A 20,299-nucleotide genomic window follows, 5' to 3' on the forward strand; every position below is an offset into this window, starting at 1 on the left:
CTTATAGCCTGGTCTCCGTAGCCTACTAGTTAGTACCTTATAGCCTGGTCGGTGTTGCCTACTAGTTAGTACCTTATAGCCTAGTCTCTGTAGCCTACTAGTTAGTACCGTATAGCCTGGTCGGTGTAGCCTACTAGTTAGATCCTTATAGCCTGGTATGTGTCCACCCTTGTTACTGCTTTGCTGAGGTCTGTAGTTAGTTATGTTGTTGTCAATGTATTGTGTTTGCTGTAGGCTTGCTGTGCCTTGTTTCACCCTGGTATTGTAATTCTACCCTCCTGGCTACCTGTTCTCAAAACGCATCTTTCCATGCTGTGCACCTTTTTGCTGTAGGCCACCTTATATACCTTTTATCTGCACCCTCACGGTTAGACCTTATAAAGGCTGTAACCTCCTGGGTCGTCATCTTTAGACCCTTTCTCTCTACAACTTGTGTCCCTTTGCAACACCCCCTTTACCCTATACCCATTCCCTTTACTCAATGTGCATGTCTCCTTCACGCCATAACCCCAAGTGCATATTTACTGTATCCCTTATTGTTCAAGTCTGTGTCAGTGGTTGTTATTCTACGCTGTCTGTCAGGGTGGTTGTCTGTCAGGGTGGTTGTTATTCTACGCTGTCTGTCAGGGTGGTTGTCTGTCAGGGTGGTTGTCTGTCAGGGTGGTTGTCTGTCAGGGTGGTTGTTATTCTACGCTGTCTGTCAGGGTGGTTGTCTGTCAGGGTGGTTGTCTGTCAGGGTGGTTGTTATTCTACGCTGTCGGTCAGGGTGGTTGTTGTTCTACGCTGTCGGTCAGGGTGGTTGTCTATCAGGGTGGGTGTTATTCTACGCTGTCTGTCAGGGTGGTTGTCTGTCAGGGTGGTTGTTATTCTACGATGTCTGTCAGGGTGGTTGTCTGTCAGGGTGGTTGTCTGTCAGGGTGGTTGTCTGTCAGGGTGGTTGTCTGTCAGGTCAGGGTGGTTGTCTGTCAGGGTGGTTGTTATTCTACACTGTCTGTCAGGGTGGGTGTTAGTCTACGCTGTCGGTCAGGGTGGTTGTTATTCTATGCTGTCTGTCAGGGTGGTTGTCTGTCAGGGTGGGTGTTATTCTACGCTGTCTGTCAGGGTGGTTGTCTGTCAGGGTGGTTGTTATTCTACGATGTCTGTCAGGGTGGTTGTCTGTCAGGGTGGTTGTCTGTCAGGGTGGTTGTCTGTCAGGGTGGTTGTTATTCTACACTGTCTGTCAGGGTGGCTGTTAGTCTACGCCGTCTGTCAGGTTGGCTGTGATTCTACGCAGTATAGCTCAAGGAGTTCCCTGCATGTAGTTGAAGGGACACACTGTATTGAGTCACCCACCAGGAGTTGATGTGGATGGTTATTGTAGAACCAGTTAGTTTCTCCAGGGAAATCAGCAGGAGGAGGACTGGAAAGGAGGGAAGAGAGTGAAGGGAGAAAAGAGCAGTCAATGTGGAGAACGGAACAGGGGCCCTTTTCATCATGTGGTCCCATAGCTGCCCACCCCCCACATTCTAAAATTGCAGCATGTGTGGAGACGGAGAGTCTCTTATTTTCCAATGGAACAGTCCACAGTCCACTGAGGTGGCCACAGCAGTGCCTGAGAGGGGTCCTAAAGTGTGCCCTGTTCAGGGGAACCCATATTAACTACAATGAAGTGTTCACTTAGAAAACATTAGGAACACCTGCTCTTTCCTTGACAGACTGACCAGGTGAAAGCTATGATCCCTTATTGATGTCACTTGTTACAACCACAAGGATTTTTAAGCCTTGAGACATGGATTGTGTGTCATTCAAAGGGTGAATGGGCAAGACTAAATATTTAAAGTGCCTGTTGAACGGGGTATGGTAGTAGTTGCCAGGCTCACCGATTTGTGTCAAGAACTGGAAAGCTGCTGGTCGACAGTTTCCCATCTGTATCAAAAATAATCCAGGACATCCAGCCAACTTGACACAACTGTGGGAAGCATTGGAGTCGACATGAGCCAGCATCCCTGTGGAATGCTTTGGACACCTTGTAGAGTCCATGCCCCAAGGAATTGAGGCTGTTCTGAAAAGGGGGTACAACTCAATATCAGGTGGTGTGGTGTGGACTCTACAAGGTAAGGTGTTCTTAATGTTTTTTGCACTCTGTATATACATAACAATTATGTGAACGCACCCCATATTGCTATTCATGGGAACCCATGGAAGTGCACTAAATGTTCACTAATGATGTGAACACATCCCTTGGCCCATGTTGTTATTTTCCCTAAGCCCCAGTTCTGCCCTATTTCAGTCCATTCCTCCATTTCTTATGGCCTGACGTCCCCTGTCACAAAATTCTAGTTCTCCTCAGAGACTTTGGGAAGAATACTTAGGTGCCATGGTAGCAAGTAGTCCCAAATGGCCATTGGTGGAGTGCGCTTTAAGCACAGTAGTGCAGAGGGACTAACTTCAGATGAGACTTGATTTTCCTCCCAAACCCTAAGGTGCATTTAGAGGTGGAAAATGCTGAGTGAATGAGTGTGAGTGTGAGAATTCACTCACCTTTAAGGCCCTTAAAATCTGACTTGGTAGACAGTGTGTGTATTACGGGGACATTGGTCTTGTCTATTGTAAGGACATTTTATTTTGTCGTTTTGTCATTTTATATCCCCTTTAATACAAGGGGCCTTTCATTTAAGGTATCTGTCTTTCCTAATCAATCTGCTCTATCCCTACTTTCAAATGTTCTTCTTAAGTATATCCATATTGCCATCTATGGTTGATAGGAATTAGCTTATCATGTGCAATATATAGGATCCTCTTAAGTATGGGCATTCCCTCAGTGTGGTCCATCACAATTGATGGCCCTCCAGGCAAAGAGAGTGCCAAGCCTTTGTTCCCCCAACAGTGGATGTGATGGGATGTGACCAACATCTACTATGTCCTACAAAATTGTAACTGGGATATTGGTAATGGCGTACTAACCTAGCACTGGTGGTCTCCTTGGGACTTCTGGTTCTGTGTGTAGCCCAATGTCCTGGTCTTCCCTTGAAAAAGACGCTCCCAAGGGCAAGTAGCTGAGTAAATAAAGGATTGTTACCACTTGCAGACATTTATTTTACCTCCGAAATCCCAGAAAGCAAAAATGTTCCAAATTAAAAGCCTAGAATCCTGGCAGTGACATGAGGCAAAGGCTAGTAGCTACTGAAACACTAGCCATGATAAAGGACAAGTTCCAAATGAAGATGCAGTAAAACATCCTTAAAAATGGTTGTCCATTGTGGGTTAGGCAAACTGTGATATCTTAGAATGCATCACACGCTGCACGCACGCGCTCAGACGAGGTCGGCTACAGACGGACCCCTTTGTTCTGTCCTCAGAATGGTCAATTCCTATTCAATCTGGCTCTCTTTATCCTATTTCTCTGTCATGATATGATGTAATTCATGTCCATTTTAATGAGTCTGTCAACAGTATGGTTAGATGGTTTTTTGTTGTTACTTTTACCCTTTTTTTTTCTCCCAAATTCTGTGGTATCCAATTGGTAGTTAGTGTTGTCTCATCGACTCAACTCCCGTACCGACTCGCGACAGGCTAAGGTTGAGAGCCGTGCGTCCTCCCTCCGAAACACAACCCAACCAAGCAGCACTGTGTCTTGACACAATGCCCACTTAACCTTGAATCCAGCTGCACCAATGTGTAGGAGGAAACACTGTGCACCTGGCGATCGTTTCAGAGTGCACTGCTCCCGGCCCGCCACAGGAGTCACTAGTGCGCAATGGGACAAGGACAAACTCTCCCCTAACCCGGACGACGCTGGGCTAATTGTGCGCTGCTCTATTGGTCTCCCGGTCGCGGGCGGCTGCAACAGAGCCTGGACTCAAACCCAGAATCTCTAGTGGCACAGCTAGCACTGTGATGCAGTGCCTTAGACCACTGTGCCACACGGGAGGCATTTGGATGGAAGTTTTATCTGTGATGGTGTTTCTCTCTTTCTCTAAATGTTTCTTCGTCACTCTATCTTTCCATTGCCACTAGAACGGATGAGTAATCTCTTTTTTCGGGGTCTGCCCAGTGGCCGCCAGGTTCTTGCCGAGGCCCCGAGCAGCTGTTCCCTAATTACCATGGTGCAACGCACGTGGCCGGCGGCAGCCTCATCGAATCAATGCCCCTCAGTTCAACCTCCCCTCCCACCTCCATCTTAGTATCCAACCAACCATGTGCTAATTTGCGTCCGTGATTGGTGTTAATTGTTTCTATATAAAATGTAAACTCCCCAGAGTTGACCAAAGTTATTGCTTTTAATGATTCCAGAAACCATTTTGTCTCACAATATGGGCACTCGCTGAACGCAATAAGGGCTTTTTTGCTTCTTTTTGTGTGTGTGTGTGTGTGTGTGTGTGTGTGTGTGTGTGTTTGTGTGAGGCTGAGTTAGTCTTGGTGTATACGGTCTCTATTATGCCCAACCAGTGAAAGAGTTACTTCAGCTAGCTCCTCAGTTGTCATGTGAAACAGGAAAAGGAGGATGGGAGTGTTTGGCTCAATGAATAATGTACATGTTTGTGTATTTCTAGCCCTGCCCTGCCCAACTGGTGCAGAGTAAGGCTTTTTAACAGCCGCTCATTGCAGCTGCTGAAGCTTCAGGTCTAATTCTCTCTCTTCATCCCTGAGTGACATGTGGCATGTTTGATAACACTCATCTTCCTCTGCTTCTTCTTTTCATGCTTTTCATTTCATCCTGAATGCTCCCAGGAATGCAGTAAAGCTCAGGTACTGTATCTGTTAACACAGTGTGGGTGAGGGTGGGTGTCTGTCTGTCTCACTCATGACTGTAGGTACTTTTACCTTTTATTATAGACAGACAGACCTTTCATTTGATGGTGTCTGAAATGATAAAGGTGTTTTTACCCTTTACCCCTAACAGTCAAATGCATTGTGCTAAAAACTACTTTTACCTTTGGCTATATTATTGGGGCATGAATTGAAAAGCTATTGTGGTTGTATAGAGATTCACAATGTCACATCTGAAAATGACTCGACTATCCTGATATGGACAGCAAATGTAAATATGTTCAGTTCAGTTCAGTTATAACTTGTCAGAAATGTCCAGATCAACAAGCCCATGTCAGCTAATGTTATTTTAGCCCATAGATGTTGTAGTAACGTTCAAGTCACTCGAATATCACATGAATACACGTTAGACATGGCAACATGAATAGAGATGTTCCCCAATGCTGGAAGGAGGGCCTAAGTGAACGTTTGGGAACCCTGAGTTAGAGATGTAAAGCATACATGGAATTTGGTCACGTAGGCTACAGGTAATCGCGTAACGCCTAATCACATCCGCTGAACAACGTCATTAGTGGGTTTGGAGAACAACAAGAACCCCCCCCCCCCCCCCCCCCCCCCCCCCACTTTGACAAAATCTATATTTTCTAGTGCACTGTCTGAACAGTTCTAATTGTTGTGTGAACGTGTGGCGAAATCTGCACGGAGCCTTCACCGTGCGCTGCCACTTTAAGAGCGCATGAGCAGTAAGGAAGGAGGAAATAAAGAGAGCTCGTTCAGCTCTTTGGGGAGGGGCTCTTTGGTGGCGCGACAGTTTGATTGTGTGTGCTGTGCTGCAGTAGTGTTGTTTGTTTTCAGCGTGTGTAGTTTATAAAGTATTTAACTCAATCGTCGGTGTAATCGCTCTAGGTCGTGGTTGTTTTCGTTTGGGACCTCGCCCGTTATGGATCGCATGGATTAGTAGCAACATTGTTGCGAAGCTTTAACATACAAACCAACAAACCATCGGACAGTCAGACAGTACACCTGCACGCCTGAAGACCACAGCTAAGATCTCTCGTCTTCTCTTTCTCTTTTTCTCTTCCCTCTATCGTTCTAGTGCTTTACCCTGCAACAGACTCTCTATTTTTCCAATGCACTTCCCATTGAAGTTCATTAGAGCTGGACTATTATTGCCGTGCCAGAAGTATTTGGACATTTTAGTTAAAAGGGAGGTTGCTTGCAAGTTGTGTATTGTTATGTGAACTGTATTGAGGTGTACTAATGACATGTGGCCGTGAAGATTGTGGACATTTTTAAGGCCTTTGTTGTGTCTATGAACACCCCCCCCCCCCCCCCCCCCCCCACTGGACGATAATACATATTATTGCAAATCCTCTGTTGATGACTGGGTTCTTTCTTGTATGAAGTTGCTGTTAAATTGCTCTGCCATTATTAGTATTATTATTATTGTATGAGGTATTCTTGTTGGCGTTACCCCTGTGATGTGGGTTTTATATGGTGTATATTATTTTTTCTCTCCACTGGCTATCTGGTAAACAGGCTACACTCTAGGCAGTCTCTTCTGCTGATGTGTGTGGGTCTGGTAGTTGTAGTCTCTCTATTCTACTCTTTTCCTTTCGGCATGGTTAATACCTGCCTGGCGCCCAAACAAAATCATTCTTTACCCCTCTCTAATAAATACCGCTACAAACGTTGCTGTGTTGATTACGTACATGAACCCAAGTCATGAGTTGAATAGCCTAGAAGACTATCCATTCTTGCAGAACAATGCTTTTGTGAAGAACAGTGTTTTTGTGTTAGCCCTATAAGTTGACTATTGCTTTAGATTGAGTATCACTCCTTAAATATAGTATCCGCAGATATTTTGTCTATCACATATTCCGATACTCCAATATCCCCATATTCCAATTTGGCTCCAGGATGCTGCCTGCGGATTCGAGAGGGTTAAGAATAGGAGCTAGGTGAGCCAGGCTCAAAACGAAAGAGAGGAGTGAGACTGACCTGTTAGACAGACGTGCCCGTGGAAAAGCAGGGGTCCTATTTTTAGAGCTGTCTTTTTTGAAGTTCTGTTCTGTACCTAGGTTCAGCTGCTGCACGGACACAAGAGCCTCAGGTTTAAAGGATTTACACTATCACAGAGACGGATCCATGGACTACTGTAATGACCAACCAGGGACTGACAAGTGATAGACAGATCCAAGGACTACTAATGACTGACCAGGGACTAACCAGAGGAAAACCTTTTCTTTTTTCCTTCTCTCATTTTATCTTCTTTTTCTTTACTATACTTAGACATTTGAAGATCAGTAGAAAGAAACGTAGGCATGTGGAGGGAAATGGGCTCTAGTGGGGGTGATATCAGGCCATCTAATCTCTCTCACTGTCCCCGTCTCTGTCAACATTGGACAATGACATCATGGCTGTCCTGTTGTCACAAGCAGGGTATGCCTGGCTGGGACAGTGTGTATGCTTTCCCTCTTCTCTTTTTCATATTCCCGTTTCCTCTCAGGGAGACTGTGGGAAGGTGTGGGAGACATGGTGCCTGGCTTACTTTAAGATAGTTGGTGAAAGAGTGTTATCAAGTCATAGTTGGTGACCTTCCATAGTAATCCTTTAACCCGATTTGGAACTGTCTCGATACTCTTCATCTCCTTGCTCAATCGCATGTAGTCTCTCGGTAGGTTGCTGATCTAATGGTGGAGTATAGTATTTGGGGGTCTTTACCAAGCCCTGTTCATTTGTAGGGTTAAACACAAGTCACTGTTGGTCTGAGTCAGAGGGGTTGGGTTAAATGCGGAAGACACATTTCAGTTGAAGGCATTCAGTTGTACAACTCACTAGGTATCCCCCTTTCCTAATATTTGGTGGTCTTCACCAAGCACTGTTAATATGTAGGGTTAAACACAAGTCACCGTTGGTCTTATTTGCACAATTCTCATCAATTTTGCGGACTGAGTGAACAGATGTTCAATGTCCGAACACGTTAGTGTGTTCCTAACACACATCTTAGTAAAGACAGGGGTGTCTACTCCTATCCTTCTGAATGGTTTTTCTCCTGCTAACTTGCCCTACATCTTGGGAGGAGTCTTGGACTATTGTTTCAAAAGCCTCTTCCTCGCCCTCCCCTCCCCTCATATCCTAGTGGGCCACTCCTTTCCGTGTTCGGCTAGGAAATCCTCTCCACTTCCTGCCCAGAAAAGGAAACGGAGCCCGTGCCAACACCTGCCAACGCGTGCCAACAGCAGTACAATACCCTGACACCTCTTAAACTGGCACTGGTGGCGTGGGAACAGTAGTCAGGAAAGTGGCATGAGCCTCTTGTGTTCTCTGACAGGAAGTCAATCCTAGAGGAGCAGACGGTAGCAGTGTATTATTATTTTTTTTTCTGTAAGTCACAGGCCTGGCCCCTTATTGATATGCACAGTCTGCTATTTAACAAGGCTCAAGCCTGTTTCTCATGCATGCTAATTAGCTAAGGTAGCATGCATAATGTACTGTAGAAATTGCAACGTCAAGATCGATACTGGCAGTGTGGTAGCATCCGTTCTAGCTGCTTTTGTTAGTTTGACGGATGCTAACCGGTTATTAGCAAGGTTTTATATTAGTTGGAATAATCAACCATTTGCAAAACTACAGTCAAGTGAAGCCTTTAGATTTAAAGCCAGCCGTAACAGATCTAGTCTTTTATATGCTATTTCTCTATTTCTTAAGTAGCCAATGTTATTCAGTGATAAGAGCATTTGCATTGGTTAACCTTTTGAAATGTGTATTTTTAGTGTTTATCTGGCAGTGTCTGTACTGGCTTTGACTGGTACTTGACTTGCAGAAAAGATGTTGACTGGATAGAAAGGAGGGTTTTTAGCTGAGGAGACTCGTCTTTGTACTGGTAGTATGACCAGCTACTGTACTGTCTGAATGGGGAAGTTAAAGTCTGAAACACTTTTACTCGTCATGAAGAGAAAAAAAATAAAGGCTACTTTTCCCAAAATGTTTGTCAGTGTGCACATTGTTAATGATACAACTGACTGTAAATGCTTCAACTGGAAAAAGTCACATTAAGGGGGGAAAAAAAAGCTTGTCCCCCTACAGCATGTCTCTGTACATACTGTATGAGAGTGTCTGTGTGCTTTTGTCTTCCTTACCGTGGTAATGAGCTTTTTACGACCCAAATGCTATGCATCAGCAGGCAAACAGCATCACGTGATCCAAGCCCATAATGCATGGAACATACTTATAGCCATAGTGGTTAGCAGAGAACATTAGAAATGGCTGACGTCGAAAGGCTCACCGCCCCCCTCAACTGAATCTGTGACTGCATTAATGTTACGCTCCATTAGCACTGTCACATCAGTGTCACAATCAACTACATGCAATGCGCCCCTGCCTTTCCTTTGTATTTAGATTGAGATTGTTCAGCAGAATGTCAACCCCATAGACTACATCCCAAATGGCACCCTGTTCCCTACATAGTGCACTAAAAGTAGTAGTGGTCAAAAGTAGCTTGTGCACTATGTATGGAATAGGATGCAATTAAAGGGATCCATTAAAGGGTGACCGAGAGTGTCTGGCTCTTGTCCCCAGACTCGATCCCCACCGCAGTGATGTAATGATATAATGACGCCCCTGGTGATTGTTGCCAACAACGCTAATGATCGAGCCATCAGCACCAGAAGAAAGCACCTGAGCTTGTCGATGCATGACGTCATCGCGTGGGGGCTGGAGAGGGTGACGAGATTCATGTCCTATTGGTTGGCCAGAGGCCGGCCATTAATACATACCACCCCTGCTTTCAACGTATTCTCTTAATGTAATAACTATACAGTGTGTGCGTGAACAAATAGCCCTTTCCAGAACGACTCAATACACTCAACATGCAAATGTAGCGTTTACTATTCTGTTGACCCTAGATTGATCTGCATCAGAGCCATATATGGACATACTGTATATGTGTCTGTTTGCTATATATAGTTTTGATCCGAATTTGTTTTCCTATCCAACCCTGCAATAACAAGAACCACCATAGATCACTTGCTAATGGAAGGAAATCTGATGTTGAAGAAAGGCAGCACGGTGGCAACACATATTTTGTAAGAAAGCGCTTTTGTTTTGACTGTCATTGTAGGAACACCGCTGGGTTTTCCTATTTGCCCAGATTGGCAGTTTGAAAATATCAGCTCAGCTGCAACCCTATTCCCTATATAGTGTTCTACATTTGACCAGGGACTATACAGACTATGTAGGGAATACACACATTGGGACGTGGCCTTGAAATACCCTTTAAGCCATTGTTCCCTGTGCCTTATCATTTAAAGCACTGTTCTTCTCACATCTCAGTCTCCGTCAGCAAGCCTGGCCTACTGGCCTCATATTTGACTGGGGCTTTTGTGTTTCCAATAACCAGTAGCCTTCCTAGTAGTATGGGTGTATCCTGGACACACAGTTATACACTCCATGCACATACTGTACGTGCATGCATACAGTATATACACACACACCAGGCATACCACACATGTGTGGTCATTTGATGGCTCTATCAGTCCTGCCTGCAATGTGATACCACAGCCCTGCCTGCAATGTGTTACCACAGCCCTGCCTGCAATGTGATACCACAGCCCTGCCTGCAATGTGATACCACAGCCCTGCCTGCAATGTGATACCACAGCCCTGCCTGCAATGTGATACCACAGCCCTGCCTGCAATGTGATACCACAGCCCTGCCTGCAATGTGATACCACAGCCCTGCCTGCAATGTGATACCACAGCCCTGCCTGCAATGTGATACCACAGCCCTGCCTGCAATGTGATACCACAGCCCTGCCTGCAATGTGATACCACAGCCCTGCCTGCAATGTGATACCACAGCCCTGCCTGCAATGTGATACCACAGCCCTGCCTGCAATGTGATACCACAGCCCTGCCTGCAATGTGATACCACAGCCCTGCCTGCAATGTGATACCACAGCCCTGCCTGCAATGTGTTACCACAGCCCTGCCTGCAATGTGTTACCACAGCCCTGCCTGCAATGTGTTACCACAGCCCTGCCTGCAATGTGTTACCACAGCCCTGCCTGCAATGTGGTACCACAGCCCTGCCTGCAATGTGTTACCACAGCCCTGCCTGCAATGTGATACCACAGCCCTGTCTGTAATGTAATGTAATGGGGGGGGTCTGTGACCAGACTGCTACTCTCTCTGACACAAATGTGTGCCCCCTTCTCACTCTCACACACTCCCTAAATGTTGTCGTCCCTGTGCTTCTGTCACCACAGCAACCAACAAACGGCCCGCGGGGGCAGGTCATGCTCAGTTGCCGTGGTTACTATACTCCGGGTGACATTGTCATACTGATTCAAATTGTCATACTGATTTAAAGCGATTCAAAGCAACACCATTTGTCTCCAAATCCATATTCCTCTTGTTTTATTACCTGCTGTCTGAATAGGGCCCTCCTTTCCTCTCCTCTCTATCTGCCCAGGAAATGGCTTTCCCTGGTTCCGTTGCCATGCCAACTGGCTGCAGCCTTGGTTGACTGCTGAAGTGAGAGTGATAATGGCATTACTCTCTCTGGGCTCCTCTCTCTCTCCCTCTCTCCATTGACCCCTTTTGATTTCTGTGTGTTGCTCTCCTTTGCATCTATCTTCCCTGCCTATTTTCTCTGTTTATTATCTGTTTCTCGTTAGCCTATTCATCCTCATTCCTCTCCCTACATCCACCCCTCCCTCAGTCTCTCCTCTTCTGTTTCTCTATCCCTCTCTCCTCCTTTTAAGCTGTGTAGACTGTGGGTGTAGAACAGCAGGCACCAGCGGCTGCTCTCTCAGCCTCAGTGAGGGAGGTTCCTATTCAATCGCCCGGTCACCCCTCCCTAATACACACACTGACACATACACGTCCCCCTGCTTTGGTCGACAAATGAACCAGGAGTAGTGTTAACAAAGCATCACGGAGGCGGTGGCTCCTAGATTTCAGACTAATCTAATGGTGCGTAAAGCCTAGTGAGCGAGTCGGTGCGTGCGCGTGGGTGTGTACAGCCAGTGGACGTGCGTGTGTGTGTGTACAGCCAGCCTACCATCGACAGAGAGCAGAGCAGGGAGGGGAGGGAGAAAATGAGAGGTAGGATGAGGGAGCGAACGTGAGTGAAAGTGCTGTCAGCCATTTTTTTTCTTCTTTTTTTCCGGCTTTAGAGAGCTCATTGGAGGAGGAATCTACCTAGTTGGCATCAGTATCAAAAGAAAGAAGGCACGACCAGCATCCTCTTGGGTGGTCAGATCTTTCACTCTCTTTCCTTTTTTTTGCATCCTTGCGTTGGCAGACCATAGCGGGGGGCTGTGCAGGCTGAGTTAACCCCCGATACAGGGCTGCTGGTGCGTCTGAAGCCGTGGCCAGCTTCGGCGGATACTCCCTGAGCGCCACCCCCTCTCTTCCCAGAGAGCGAGAAGCCCGGTGGATAGCCGAGAGGGGAGGAAGATGGGGGAGACGCGCGCTGCGGTATAGATGGCTGGATAAAAAATGTTACATTTTAGCCCAGCATATATTGTGTCATTATGAAACCATTAGCAGCATCCGCCAGCCATGGAGTCCCGAGCCAGCAAGATAAAAACCTGGTAAGTATCGACGTGCGCATTTATTTTGCTCTATGACCCACTCTCTGGATATGATTACGTACCCTATAATGGCTGCGCATCAGGTTTCTTTTGAGCCGTGCCAAGATGAATGAATATGCAGGGCCCAGCCCACTTTAACCCAGCACAAGACCGGAGCCTGGACACATTGAATCACAACCTTTATTTAGAGGCCGTATTGGTGTAGGCTAGGCACCATGGCCATGTGCTCGCTGTCAGTCTCTCGTTGCAAGGCAGGGTGGAATGTTTACGACCGTGACTCCAGAGTGTCTGTGTTCCTCATGAATTTTGATGATGCACTTAGATGCAATCAAAGTATTTGATCCTTTCTGCATGATGTGCCCCTAGGAAAAAAAAAGATTAGCCAATGTCTTGTGCAAATGCAGTAGCCTACAGGTATCGTAGATTCGTTTTTGCAAGGTTGAGTGTGTTGTGATGTGCAGGTTGATGGGGCAGCCTTCGTGTGGGCTGCTGTCCATGGTGCTAGTAGTGACAGCCAAACTCAAGACAGCGATCAGGGAGACATTTGTAGGCTACTGAGCGATCTGCACTTGAGCTGTAGGTGAATTGATCAGCTGTCAGCAACCGCTGGCATCAATCAACACTCTGAGGCCTCCTGCCTAGCTGTACATCACAGAGATGGACGGATTGGGGAGGGTAAGTTACATCAATCAGGCAAGCAGATTTAACCTTCTCTCTCTCTACCCTCTTTCTTCCTCGCTACCCTCTTTCTTTCTCTCACCTCCCTCCATCTCCTCAGCAAGCAAGAAGTAGGCTAGTTTATAATATTAATATAATGCACATATTAATTAGCAAAACAGTGGGAGACTACAAACATAAGAGTATCATCTTTCTGGAGCAGTGACATCATGTCCATGACTAATATGTGGAAATAGCATGTCTATTTAGTGAGAGTAGGTGGTTGTCATAGTAGCATGGCTATTATGAGTTAGTGCATCTATTTGCTTCTCTCTTTCTGTTTCTCTGTCTCTCTCTACTGCTGTCTCTCTCGCTCTCTACCGGTCTCTCTCTACCCCTCTCTCACTGTCTCTCCTCTTTCTCTCTTACTCTCTCTCTCCTCTTTCTCTCTCTCTCTCCTCTCTCCCCCTCCCTTTATCTCCTCCTCAGCAGCAAGAAGTAGGCTAGTTTGTAATATTAATATAATGCACATATTAATTAGCGAAACAGTGGGAGACTACAAACATAAGAGTATCATCTTTCTGGAGCAGTGACATCATGTCCATGACTAATATGTGGAAATTGCATGTCTATTTAGTGAGAGTAGGTGGTTGTCATAGTAGCATGGCTATTATGAGTTAGTGCATCTATTTGCTTCTCTCTTTCTGTCTCTCTCTCTCTCTCTCCCTCTGTCACGGTCTCTCTCGCTACCGGTCTCTCTCGCTACCGGTCTCTCTCGCTACCGGTCTCTCTCGCTACCGGTCTCTCTCGCTACCGGTCTCTCTCGCTACCGGTCTCTCTGTAATATACAATGAACAATTAGATAAACACATGTGAAGTGTTGGTCCCATGTTTCATGAGCTGAAATAAAAGATCCCAGAAATGTTCCATATGCACAAAAAGCTTATTTCTCTGAAATGTTGTGCACAAATTTGTTTACGTCCCTGTTAGTGAGCATTTCTCCTTTGCCAAAATAATCCATTCACCTGACAGGTGTGGCATATCAAGAACCTGATTAAACAGCATGATCATTACAGTTGCCCCTTGTACTGGGAACAATAAAATGCCTCTCTAAAATGTGCATTTTTGTCACACAACACAATGCCACCAATGTCTCAAGTTTTGAGGGAGCGTGGAATTGGCATGCTGACTGCAGGAATGTCCACCCCAGCTGTTGCCAGAGAATAACATAAACCGCCTCAACATCATTTTAGAGAATTTGGCAGTACATGGCTTCATGTGGGTGTGCGGTTTGCTGATGTCAACATTGTGAACAGAGTGCCCCATGGTGGCGGTGGGGTTATGGTATGGGCAGGCATAAGCTACGGACAACGAACACAATTGCATTTTATCGATGGAAATTTGAATGCACAGAAATACAGTAACAAGATCCTTAGACACATTGTGAGGCCCTTTTCGTTTAAGGTAACAGTGACCAACAGATGCATATCTGTATTCCCAGTCGTGAAATCCATAGATTAGGGCCTCATGAATTTATTTAAATCAACTGATTTTCTCATATGAGCTGTAACTCAGTAAAATCTTTGGAATTCTTGAATGGTGCTACTTATATTTTTGTTCAGTATAATTCCTGTCCATTTAAAAGCCCCAGTTTTTATAGATTTTGGATTGCAATATGAGTAGTAGGTGATTGTCAGCAGCAAAGTTACATTATAATAGGTGTGTTGGTTGGTAAGACTGTTTCTATCTCTCTCTCATATCTCTGTGCCATGCCAGCCATGTTGTGTGTCAGTCAATGGGCTCCGGCTGTGTGGAGTAGAGTAGTATCACAAGGTAGGGTGAGGTAAGCCTCGGCAGAGAGAATATCCGTCCTGTTTTAATCGGACACCTAGCGCAAACGGCTTTCGTCTCTTGACCCGCCCAGCTCATGAAAGCGAGAAGCCCCCCACCGCCAAGGTCTTTGGCTAGGGGGAACTCTGGGAATAGCGCCCGCCGTATGTGGTCCTCTAACATCACAATCTTTCTACCTTATCTACCTTGGTTCAGCCTCTATACAGTCTCCAGGTTGAAGGAATAGCCTCCCCAGCTAGTTCACCCAAGTCCGACAGTCCCAGACCTCGTTTCACGGTCCACCCTGTACTTTATAATTGGGTTGAGTCGCGGCCAGCCCAGCACTTCCGTCCACATCCACGGGGCAGCCGCCAGTGCGGCTATCTAGGTCATTAGATCTACAGTATCATTTGAGGAGCGAGCTCCACATCTGCTCACCATGGAAGGCACAAATGATTGCAGTGTTGTGGCTCTAGTGTTAGATGATGCTCCTGCTTTAATCCCCTCATGACCATCTGATTGTAAATATTTCGGGCTCTGCCCCGGAAAGCTGATTTCATTATTTAGATTTGTTCCCAGAATATCTAGATCAGAAGGGAGGGTCACACGGGGCCTACATATAGGTGAATTGTGTGTTTTTGGATGCTTTTTTGTCGTTGTTTGCGGATGTTTTTTTTTTTAGCATCCATTTTCTCCGAACTGGCCAATGAACAGAAGGCCATTTAACCCCCATGCTCCTGGAATGAGTTGTGTGCTGCCTTGAATGACTGACTGACTGACGGATGGATAGACGATGACCTCAATTAGGAGAGAAGGAGAGCGAGTGGGGTTGAGAAGGCATAGAAGGGACAGCAGTGGGGGGTTGGAGGAGAGGAGGAGGGCCACCCAGGTTGAGGGTGGGTAGGGATACAGCCAGGATATTGCTATTGACACGTGGCTATCAACCATGTGTGTACTACTCCCAACGTCTGGTAAACACACACTCCAATATTGATGAAGCTCCCATCGCTGCTTGGGCCGTGATACCAGTATCGCCGTATACATTCCATGGCTAAAATGAAAGCACGAAGCAGCTCACTCTTTGGTATTTAATAAAAACCTGCTGTATGTACAGTATTGTGGATGACAACATAATGATGTTTGTTTCCAACATTTGGGCGGTTTTCCTAAAGAAGTTAAATCCACTTTAGTTTGTGGTTTGTGTCCTTGCCACGATACTAACGGGTTTCGCGGTACTGTGATCATCCCGGCCCTAATCGCTTCTTTCTTCTGTTTATCCACCATGCAAGTCCACATCAGGGTGGAATCGGCAATCTGCTCCACCACACATTCAAATGCAGTCCATCTCAGGCTAGTCTGTAGGTAGCGTTGATTTCAAATAGAACAATAACGCTGTGCCCCGGTTTATCGGCAGCATCGATTTTTGTCTTCATGAAATGAAAATACAATAACGTTGCCCCATGTTCTATAGTGCCATTAAATATCAGTGATGTCCAATACAGACTGCAGTTGTAGTTAATGTGTATCAATTCAGTGTCCAGTCATGTAAAACGATATTTCCACTAAATACATAGTGCCAGGGAATGTCATTCAGTTTGTTCATTGCAGACTGCAATTGTATAAGATCTTCATTGTAACACCATTCAGGGTCCACTAATGGCTCTAGCCCACCTGGTGAATCATTTGGTTCTGTGCACTGAGCCAGTTAATGAAATGAGACGGCCATCTTTGATACACTGTAATGACATCCCATTCACAATGGTATTTTGGGTGTGAATGTATTGGGGGTGTGGGCCACACACACACACACACTTGCGTGTATACACACGCACGCATGCATGCATACACACATGCACACCACAGCCTCTGCTTTGATTGACAAGACCAATTTAGGCTGTTGGTTTGGCTTTCAGTCTGTTGAATAACTTGTCACTGTTTCGAAGTGCTACACCAACTATTTAAATTCCTTGACCTGGTGTGCTCTCTACTACTACTCATAATATGCCTAATCTACAATTCTGTGATGGTTCCTAATTAAAACATTTATAAATTTATACTACCCTCTCCTCCTCAGCCTCTCTCTACCCTCTCCTCCTCAGCCTCTCTCTACCCTTCCTCCTCCTCTCTCTACCCTTCCTCCTCCTCCTCTCTCTACCCTTCCTCCTCCTCCTCTCTCTACCCCTCCTCCTCTCTCTACCCCTCCTTAGCCTCTCTCTACCCCTCCTTAGCCTCTCTCTACCCCTCCTCAGCCTCTCTCTACCCCTCCTCAGCCTCTCTCTACCCCTCCTCAGCCTCTCTCTACCCCTCCTCAGCCTCTCTCTACCCCTCCTCAGCCTCTCTCTACCCCTCCCCCTCAGCCTCTCTCTACCCCTCCCCCTCAGCCTCTCTCTACCCCTCCCCCTCAGCCTCTCTCTACCCCTCCCCCTCAGCCTCTCTCTACCCCTCCTCCTCAGCCTCTCTCTACCCCTCCTCAGCCTCTCTCTACCCCCCCTCTCCTCCCTCTCTCTACCCCTCCTCCTCAGCCTCTCTCTACCCTTCTCCTCCTCAGCCTCCTCCTTCTCTCTCTACCCTTCCTCCTCCTTCTCTCTCTACCCGTCCTCCTCCTTCTCTCTCTACCCTTCCTCCTCCTCCTCTCTCTACCCCTCCTCCTCCTCCTTCTCTCTCTACCCTTCCTCGTCCTCCTCTCTCTCTACCCCTCCTCCTCCTCCTCCTCCTCTCTCTACCCCTCCTCCTCCTCTACCCCTCCTCCTCCCTCTACCCCTCCTCCTCTCTCTACCCCTCCTCCCTCTCTCTACCCCTCCTCAGCCTCTCTCTACCCCTCCTCAGCCTCTCTCTCCCCTCCTACCCCTCCTCACCCCTCCTCTCTACCCCTCCTCAGCCTCTCTCTACCCCTCCTCAGCCTCTCTCTACCCCTCCTCAGCCTCTCTCTACCCCTCCTCAGCCTCTCTCTACCCCTCCTCTCTCTAGCCTCTCTCTACCCCTCCTCAGCCTCTCTCTACCCCTCCTCAGCCTCTCTCTACCCCTCCTCAGCCTCTCTCTACCCCTCCTCAGCCTCTCTCTACCCCTCCTCAGCCTCTCTCTACCCCTCCTCAGCCTCTCTCTACCCCTCCTCAGCCTCTCTCTACCCCTCCTCAGCCTCTCTCTACCCCTCCTCAGCCTCTCTCTACCCCTCCTCAGCCTCTCTAGCCTCTCTCCTCCTCAGCCTCTCTCCCCTAGCCTCCTCCTCAGCCTCTCTCTACCCTCTCCTCCTCAGCCTCTCTCTACCCCTCCTCAGCCTCTCTCTAGCCTCTCTCTACCCCTCCTCCTCCTCTCTCTAGCCTCTCTCTCCTCCTCACCCCTCCTCAGCCTCTCTACTCCTCACCTCCTCCTCCTCCTCCTCAGCCTCTCTACCCCTCCTCAGCCTCTCTCCCCCTCCTCAGCCTCTCTCTACCCCTCCTCAGCCTCTCTCTACCCCTCCTCAGCCTCTCTCTACCCCTCCTCAGCCTCTCTCTACCCCTCCTCAGCCTCTCTCTACCCCTCCTCAGCCTCTCTCTACCCTCTCCTCCTCAGTCCTCTCTACCCCTCCTCCTCAGTCTCTCTCTAGCTCTCTCTACCCTCTCCTCTCTACCCCTCCTCCTCCTCCACCTCTCTCTACCCCTCCTCCTCCTCCACCTCTCTCTACCCCTCCTCAGCCTCTCAGCCTCTCTCTACCCTACTCCTCAGCCTCTCTCTACCTCTCTCTACCCCTCCTCAGTCCTCTCTCTACCCCTCCTCCTCACCCCTCCTCCTCAGCCTCTCTCTACTCCTCCTCCTCTCTCTACTCCTCAGCCTCTCTCTACCTCTACTCCTCAGCCTCTCTCTACCCCTCCTCCTCAGCCTCTCTCTACCCCTCCTCCTCAGCCTCTCTCTACCCCTCCTCAGCCTCTCTCTACCCCTCCTCAGCCTCTCTCTACCCTCTCCTCCTCAGTCTCTCTCTACCCTCTCCTCCTCAGTCTCTCTCTACCCCTCCTCCTCAGCCTCTCTCTACCCCTCCTCCTCAGCCCCTCTCTACCCTCTCCTCCTCAGCCTCTCTCTACCCCTCCTCCTCAGCCTCTCTCTACCCCTCCTCCTCAGCCTCTCTCTACCCCTCAGCCTCTCTCTACCCCTCAGCCTCTCTCTACCCCTCAGCCTCTCTCTACCCCTCAGCCTCTCTCTACCCCTCAGCCTCTCTCTACCCCTCAGCCTCTCTCTACCCCTCAGCCTCTCTCTATCCCTCAGCCTCTCTCTATCCCTCAGCCTCTCTCTATCCCTCAGCCTCTCTCTATCCCTCAGCCTCTCTCTACCCCTCAGCCTCTCTCTACCCCCCCAGCCTCTCTCTACCCCTCCTCCTCTCTCTACCCCTCCTCCTCTCTCTTCCCCTCCTCCTCTCTCTACCCCTCCTCCTCTCTCTACCCCTCAGCCTCTCTCTACCCCCTCCACATGGAGTCTGAGTTTTACTATAAACTCGAATCAAGGGACATGTCGAGCCAAACTGATTTAGTATCAAATTAACCTCCAAATGTATTCCACATCCAATTTATTCCATTTGTTAACCATGTGAGACCCCAAGAATGTCTCTTATCGAAGGTGTTTCCTCATCATCCATCAGCAACATAGTGCTTATTTAAATTCAAACATTAATTTGGGGGGAAACTTAATGTTGGATGATACTTTTAATGTTTCATGACTGTTTACCTGCTCACATGTACTTGGTGGTGGTGAAGAGCATGTTTAGGAGTATAGGCCTAGTATCTTGAGCAATACTATTCTCCAGTTCGTTTCTGCTTCTCACATTTTCTTTCTGGCTGCGACGCCCTGATCTAGTGGCCAAAATCTAAATTGCGCCTGAGCCAGAATAATACATTGTGGCTTTTCTCTGGCATTTCAAAGATGATGGTACAAACAAATACATAAAAAATGCATGTTTTTTTCCTTTGTATTATCTTTTACCAGATCTAATGTGTTATATTCTCCTACATTCCTTTCACATTTCCACAAACTTCAAAGTGCTTCCTTTCAAGTTGTATCAGGAATATGCGTATCCTTCAGGTCCTGAGCTACAGACAGTTAGATTTGGGTTTGTCATTTTAGGTGGAAATTGAAAAAAATGGTCTGGTCCTTAAGAGTTTTAAGAGGTTTTAACAAGGACAACACACAGGTCTTTCCATCATTGAATGATATTTAAAATGAACTTAAGCTTACGGACAATGTCAAATGTGATATAGCGAAGCACCTAAGTGAGTTGGGTGCACAATTACGCAGGTACTTTCCCGAAACGGACGACACAAACAACCCTATTCATTATCCCTTTCCTGCCCTGCCTCCAGTCCACTTACCGATATCTGAACAAGAGAGACTCATTGAAATTGCTCTTGTTCTATGAAAGTTTGATTTAATCAGAAGCCTGTGCAAGATGTCTGGTTTGGGCTGTGCTCAGAGTTTCTTGCCTTGGAAAATCTCAATGT

General features: G+C 47.2%; 1 protein-coding gene across 17 annotated transcripts in view; it reads left to right on the plus strand.

Annotated features, from left to right (window-relative positions):
- Positions 1-20,299, plus strand: part of LOC139366366 (rap guanine nucleotide exchange factor 2-like) — a 149,774-nt gene that overhangs the window by 81,136 nt on the left and 48,339 nt on the right. For 13 of the 17 annotated variants that reach the window (XM_071103760.1, XM_071103764.1, XM_071103762.1 and 10 more), the window contains one exon: positions 4,711-4,728. The exons of 3 other annotated variants lie outside the window; for them this stretch is intronic. In XM_071103760.1, coding sequence (XP_070959861.1) covers positions 4,711-4,728 — 18 coding nt within the window. Of the gene's footprint in view, positions 1-4,710; positions 4,729-12,115; positions 12,351-20,299 lie in introns of those variants that run through there. One more of the 17 variants, XM_071103775.1, reaches the window with a different exon arrangement.

The sequence above is a fragment of the Oncorhynchus clarkii genome, chromosome 14, assembly GCF_045791955.1.
Source record: "Oncorhynchus clarkii lewisi isolate Uvic-CL-2024 chromosome 14, UVic_Ocla_1.0, whole genome shotgun sequence".
Classification (NCBI taxonomy): Eukaryota; Metazoa; Chordata; class Actinopteri; order Salmoniformes; family Salmonidae; genus Oncorhynchus; species Oncorhynchus clarkii.